The 6,835-nt window shown below is 39.8% G+C and overlaps 1 protein-coding gene across 1 annotated transcript; it reads left to right on the top strand.

Moving 5' to 3' along the window:
* Positions 1–4,053: 4,053 nt before the first annotated feature.
* ssr3 (signal sequence receptor, gamma) lies at positions 4,054–6,657 on the top strand. Its single transcript, XM_014974762.2, has 5 exons — positions 4,054–4,279; positions 5,450–5,576; positions 5,743–5,841; positions 6,005–6,136; positions 6,409–6,657. Exons 1-5 carry the CDS (start codon positions 4,147–4,149, stop codon positions 6,473–6,475), a joined length of 558 nt encoding a protein of 185 aa, XP_014830248.1. The 5' UTR covers positions 4,054–4,146; the 3' UTR covers positions 6,476–6,657.
* Positions 6,658–6,835: the final 178 nt, after the last annotated feature.

Here is a 6,835-nt window from a genome sequence, read left to right as displayed (position 1 = left end):
TCTTTTACTACAATTGGAGGCTTTTAAGGGAAACTGGTTGGACTGGCTTATTCACTGGTATCAAAGTAAAGGGGGCAGAACACAGATCTATCCCAGACTTTTATAATTTTTACTTGAAAAACTTTGAAAACCACACTTAATTTTTTTTTTTTTTTTACCATGTCAGTATTATTTCTCATTATTCTTTCTAATAAAACCTCTGTAAAATATTCTGATGTTGGTTTTGAACCTAGCACAAGTGTGAAAAAGTTCAAAGGATATAAATCCTTGTGCGTGGTTCTATAAACTTGGGTGACGTGTTTTACACACATTAATAATAAACAGATATATTTATATATTTATTAAGGGGAAACGTAATAACCAAAGCTTCTGAGAAATGGAGAAAATTTTTGAAATTACTCTCCAAAGCCTCCAACTTGGGACCTTTAATGACATATGTTTGTGATAAAAGATTCAAAAGCCTTTCTTTCTCTTTTACCCCGCAGAAGCCAGAGGATGTCGCCTGACCACATGCCAGCTCATAAATGCTGTTTACCATTTGTTAGATGGTACATGCAGGGAACTGCCATGGAACCCAAAGCTTTGGAAAAGTAATTAGCTTTTATATTAAAGAGCATAACTATTTCATATTTAAACCCATTGGTCATACGCAATAAATTTTAATGTTTATTTCTGTTCTCTATATTTATCCGACTGGATTGTTGCTTTGCTGTTTATGCTTGTTCTGAATAGCTGTAAATAACGTGACCAAAATAACATGGATTAGTTATGTAAAATTTTTATTTTAAAGATTTTAATACTCTTATGCTTTTTTTAATACTTTCTTACATGACCTTTCAGTAGTCTGTTGGGACAAAATTGTATGTATTTCAACTGTAGAGGAAGTGTGGACTCTTTCTGATATCCTGATATTTCTCTTATTAATAAGCATACCTTAGTAAAATGCATAAATGTATAAAAATCAAATCAGCCCCTTCTTGTCCCAAGACCTGGTATTTTACTGCTGCAGCAACAATAATGTTGCCTGCTGCAAAGACAGAAGATCTGGAATAGAAAGTGACAATTTCTATTTGAAAATAGCAAAGCAGTTGGAAAATAAATGATCAAGCGCACCATTATCTAACACATCAGATAATATTGTTGCATTTCACAAAGTCAGGACATTCTGACATGTTCACAAGCTTAGATACCAATGCTGGACTCATCTGATTTACCTGTTGCATCTCAAAGACTTGCACCAAAAGCTTTTAGTGCAAAATAAGTTAAAGTTGAATGTCTCTCGTCAGATCTTAAAAAAAGCTGGGACAGATGGTTTTGCTCATTTCTTTTCTGAACTGCAGCTTCCATCCAGTCTGTCCATACTGGTGAAATACCAGCTGACCGGAAATCTGGTACAGCTCCTCTTCAAAACTGGTGGTCATTCTGTTTTGAACAGTTGCAGGCCGGTTTATATCTTACCTTGTGAACTTCAAGTTGTGCAGAGACTTGTTAATAAACAGTCAATCTGGTATCTTGAGGTCAACAGCTTGTTATCTCCGGCCCAGTCTGGTTTCTGTTCTGGTCGTGGATGTGTCACAACAGTTTGAAAGGTTGCAGATGATACAGCCTCTGCTCTGGACTCCAGACAGTAATGTGCTGCAATTTTCATACAGTGAATCATTCTGTTTTAATCAAACGACTTAGCCACATTGGAATTCCCCATCCATTTTTATTATGGTTTTCTAGCTACCTGTGTGACGGAGCAGCCGGTGAATACACACTCTGGATATTGTGTTTCTTTGTGTTTCCAAAGGTGTGGTCCATTCTTGGATCCACTCCGCTCTCTATTTAAATTAATAATATTCCACAAGCTGCTAGTAAAGGTGCTGTACATTTATACCATTTTGTATCCGTTTAGTTCATCCCCTGAATCAATCTTTCAGCATCTAAAACAAAACTTCTTGGATGAATTATCCCTGAATGATAAGAAAACAAAAAATCATACGGTTTAAATGTAAAAGACTACAAACTTTCCCCCAACCCCCGAAATCTTGTTGTCGCTGCAGACGAAACAATCTGTCAGCAGGTTGCAGAGAGGTCCGGCCAAAGTTCAGACCCAAATCCCATTGAGAATCTCCTTTAATGTTGATATCCACAAACACTCTCCATCTAAACTGAGAGAGCTTGTTATTTGTGTGCAATATTTCCCTCTATAGTGTAGATGTGCAATGCTGGCAGAGACACAAAGCCAAGCTACAACTGTCTGATTTATATATTTATATAGTTTAACATTTTGCAGAAGCGATAAGTCCTTTCCTTTTCTCTTATGTATTAAGTACCACTGTATATGTAATTATACAATCCATGTTAGCTTTAGGTATTCGGAGACTAAATCCGACGGGTAATATGTCACAAATTCACAAATAATAAAAATGTCATCAGGGTGCCTGGTCTGCAAAAACCAGACTTGACTGTGTCTTCTCCTTGTTTCCTGCAGTTTGGTCTAGGCAGTACAGTATGTTTTTTGCCCTTTGGTGATTATGTCTGTGGTGTCACCAAAGCCAAAGCAATCAGGCTGACAAACACGAGGAAAAAGGGATCACCACTCTTGCCAGGCAGAATGTTGGCACCGTTATTGGCATATCCCTCATCCCCCTGCCCCACCTCAGCCCTCCTTCCTGCACCCCTGAAGTGAACAGATAATCCCTAAGCCCTATCCCCATTTAAAGACAGGCACATCACGCAAACCTGCCCTCCCTGCAATGCACTCTGCCACTCACACAAATGCACTCACTCAGTCGCACATGCATGCAGCTTGCTCTCATGGAAGCAAGAGGAAAATAGCTCAGCGGGGGGTTAAGCAGTGTGTCAGCCACAGCAGCAGAACACATTTCTGCCCGTTTCTTTACTGTCTTCCTTCCACAGTACTGAAACATCCCCGGTGGCAGGCATGTGACAGACTTTGACGATGAGATAAGGAGTGGAAGGGACTTTTGAGGAGGCTCATATTTAACAGGTTAGCTTTTATGACGCCACTCAGACACACACCGTGGAATGTGACGCGTTTGTCAGAAGAGAATGTGTTGAAGAGAACTTTGAAATAGTGCACCAGATATGTGTGACCTCTGCTGAGATCTGCTGGGGTTAAGATAAAACACACTTTATTTACCAAAGACTTTACTTGTTATCATTTTATTGGAGGTGGTGCAGTTTACTTATCCGTTTGTATCTCCCAAAAGGTCATACCAACTTTTTGATATAGATCTGATAGTTGAGTCAGTAATGAATAAATCAGTGCAGCCATTGGGATCGTAGTGTTCTTCTGATTTGCAGGATCTGAAAACACAGCTTGTATTTCTAGTTAGCCTGAACTTTCTGATGTGTCACGGTCAAACTGTCGATACATTGCAGGACTGTAGTCCAAGTATGAGTAGAAGTTGACCTCTAGTGGTCAAAGTGTGAACCTTGCAAGGTAAAAATCACTGTGACTGTGCCTCTTTCAGCCAGTAAAATGACCACCACCAGCAGACACACACATCACCATCTTGAATGGGCCAGGGTCCTTGTGGTGGACAAGGAACCAGCAGGGCTCTTTGTTGGTTACCGTCAAAAATAGGTTGACTCTGAACAGAGAGCATGGCTGCCATTGCAATTAGCCTACATTGTCTCTAGCATGTGAAGATAAAGCTGGGGTTCAACTATTGTTGCACCACCCATTTACAAAACTGATATTCCCACATTTTTTAACCTGTTTGCTTTCTATGAGACTATTTGTTTGCATGTAAGAATGCTGATGACGTCCTGAAAAGAGTTTATACTAAGCATTTAGAGTTTTATGAATAAGACGGATCTTAAATAGAAAAGTATGTAACCTCAGGTTTGAAGAATCCTTATGCATCAAACAAACAAGAGCACAACAAAAACAGATAGTACATTTTGCGGTGGTTTTCAATCTTACCTTCAGCAAACCACAACACTAAGTACAACAATGCCTTTATCTTCCAGCAGGGGGCAGCACTCAGCAACTGCTCCTTGTTTCACAGAGGAAGTGAGTCGATGTAGTTCCAGGTTTGTGCTGACGCGTCCCTCATCCTCTCATTCACCGACGTGTCAGTCCTCTTCAGTCTGCTTCTGAGTAGCTTCCATACCGGCCTCTCTGCCAGAAAAATGCCCCCGAAAGGCAGCAACAAGCAGCAGTCCGAAGAGGACCTTCTCTTGCAGGACTTCAGCAGAAATCTGTCGGCAAAGTCAACGGCTTTGTTTTACGGGAATGCCCTCATCGTCTCAGCCATTCCTATCTGTGAGTACAAGAAAAAAAAAAAAAGCCGCTGCTAACTGCTAAAGCTAACACTGAAGGACTGGAAAAGTATAAACAAAAACAAAAAAATGAGGAGAGTTTGAGAAAGTAACGCCGCGTAATGGATTAATGATTTAAACAAACGGTAATGATACAAATGGCTAAAGTTGTGCTACGTTTGATGAGAACTCCGTTTCTCATCAAGAACATTGTGTTCACGCACCTTGAAGTTTTCCAAATATCTTACTACCACACACTTTTTAGTATTTTTGGGGGGGGATGTTGTGATAAACCATCACAAAGTTGTGCACAGTTGTGTAGTGGAGCTGTAAAGATAACAATTAGTGCTGACTTTATGAGAGTAGCAAAGGGAGAGTCACTTTTATAAGTCATTTGCAGTTTATTTGATGTCATGTCAGAGACCCAGCAAACACGTGGAAGAGGGTAGTCTGCAAAACATTGTGTGGCTAAAAACTAACTAAAAATATCCTCCTGAACACATCATCACCATGGTGAAACATGGTGGCAGCATCAGGGAATCTGCTCAAATCTGACTGGATGATGTGTGGAGATAAATAAAGGACTGAACCATCCGACACCATAAACATACTTGAGGCTGGGGATGAGGTTCCCCCATCCAGCAGTACAACGACCCAAAACATATCACCAGATCTACAATTACATGGTTTAGTTGAAAGCATATTCATATACTAGAATGACTCAAAAACAGGATCTGAATCCACCCAAGAATCTGTTTTAAAGCTTAAACTGAAGTTCAGATGCTCTCCATCCAGCCTGAGTTGTTTTAAAAAGAACTGGTATGTTTTTACATCTGTATTTGCAGCAGGTAGACGTACCGAAAAGACTTTGAAATAGTAATTGCAGGGTTTTCCCCAGTATATTATAAGCCTGGCGGGCCACCAGGCTTTACTTGTGCCCCCACCAGGCTTAGCATTGCTTAGTCTTTTTAAAATGTTTGCATTTTTTAAGACTTTATAGTTGGTGTTAGCTACATGTACATTAACAAGCACATTGAAGTTTAAGGTGGTGATGAAGCTTTTTCAAGATATGTTCCCGTTTAAGTCTTTATCACGCAAAGGCTAAAAATACAATAAATACAATACAATAAAATTGTATTTCTGATTTTTGTTTTCTTTGTATGTGTCCTCGCAGGGTTGTTCTGGAGGATCTGGCACATGGACCTGGTCCAGTCTGCGGTACTGTACGCTGTCATGACCCTGGTCAGCACATACCTGGTTGCGTTCGCCTACAAGAACGTCAAGTTTGTTCTGAAACACAAGTAAGAGTAATGAAAAGAGCAGCTCAGTCGATCATAGTGACAAAATAGGAAAATGTTGGCGGAAAGTTGTATGCAAATTTGCACAATTTCTCGATTTTTGTTTGGCAAGTTAATTCTTTGAAATAGAGATTTAATGAATTCACTGTTTTCTTTGTTTTTGTTTCAGAGTGGCTCAGAAACGAGAGGACGCCGTTTCCAAAGAGGTCACCAGGAAGCTGTCTGAAGCAGACAATCGCAAGATGTCTCGCAAAGAGAAGGATGAAAGGTGAGACTTTTTTCCCCTCCTTTTGTTTTAAAAGTTGATAAATTAAGCCAAACTGAATATTGTATTTGTCTTTTTGAAAAGGAAATAAAACCAAAGCTTCACTGCACTTTATCTGAACATCATCAGTGAGAAAGAGATCGACTCAGTTTTTCCTTTTCTCCAGGATCCTGTGGAAGAAGAACGAGGTGGCCGACTATGAAGCCACCACCTTCTCCATCTTTTACAACAACACCCTCTTCCTGGTGCTCGTCATCGTCGCTTCCTTCTTCTTGCTCAAGAACTTCAACCCCACTGTGTATCCTTTCAGGCAAATTACTTTTCAGTGTTGACTATATGGGAGATTTGTGGTCAGAGTTTAAATACATTGCACATCTTATTAGAAATTTCTTTTAGAACCACTGCCTTGATCCGAAATTTCATTTATCCATTCTCGATATCTACTTGGCTCAAGCTCTAGATCTTTAATTTGCCTTCCCCCTATTTGTGGAGAGAGGGACATTGTCGATATGAAAGTTAGTTGTTGTTTTGTAGAGGTGCATTTTTTCTCCTTGACCTTTTGCTCCCTAGCAACTACATTCTGTCCATCAGTGCCTCTTCAGGACTCATTGCTCTTCTGTCCACCGGCTCCAAGTGAACCAAGAAGAAAATGGACAAGGAGTTGGAGGGATTATTTGATGGGTGGGACTGGGTGAGGATGGAGGATTAAGAAAAAGACACAGGATCTAATTTTTTACAGGTTAGGCATGTGGTTTTGGTGTGGATGCAGAGTTCACTTTCATGAAATCGTTTTTGTAACAAATAAAGCAACCAGCTATACTTGCTTGTGTGTTTCATTCACACCCCTTTAATATATTTTTTAAATATGTGCAATATTCAGAGCATTGATTTAAAAACATATTTCAGAAACAGACTTCTGAACATGCCCTTAAATCTATTTCAAACGCCGGGGTCAACTCTGTTCCTCAAGGGCTGATGTCCCAACTTAGTGTTTTTT

This window comes from Poecilia mexicana, unplaced genomic scaffold (assembly GCF_051168715.1).
Source record: "Poecilia mexicana isolate PSO_F unplaced genomic scaffold, ASM5116871v1 scaffold_13, whole genome shotgun sequence".
Lineage (NCBI taxonomy): Eukaryota > Metazoa > Chordata > Actinopteri > Cyprinodontiformes > Poeciliidae > Poecilia > Poecilia mexicana.
The sequence above is the reverse complement of the archived record's forward strand: the minus strand, read 5'-3'. Positions and strand labels throughout refer to the sequence as shown.

What these genes read in the sequence shown, in the direction of transcription:
- ssr3 (XM_014974762.2), top strand. Translation starts at nt 4,147, where the DNA reads ATGCCCCCGAAAGGCAGCAACAAGCAGCAGTCCGAAGAGGACCTTCTC. An exon ending in CGTCTCAGCCATTCCTATCT is followed by an intron (nt 4,280 to 5,449) that starts GTGAGTACAAGA and finishes GTGTCCTCGCAG; the next exon opens with GGTTGTTCTGGAGGATCTGG. An exon ending in AAGAACTTCAACCCCACTGT is followed by an intron (nt 6,137 to 6,408) that starts GTATCCTTTCAG and finishes TTTGCTCCCTAG; the next exon opens with CAACTACATTCTGTCCATCA.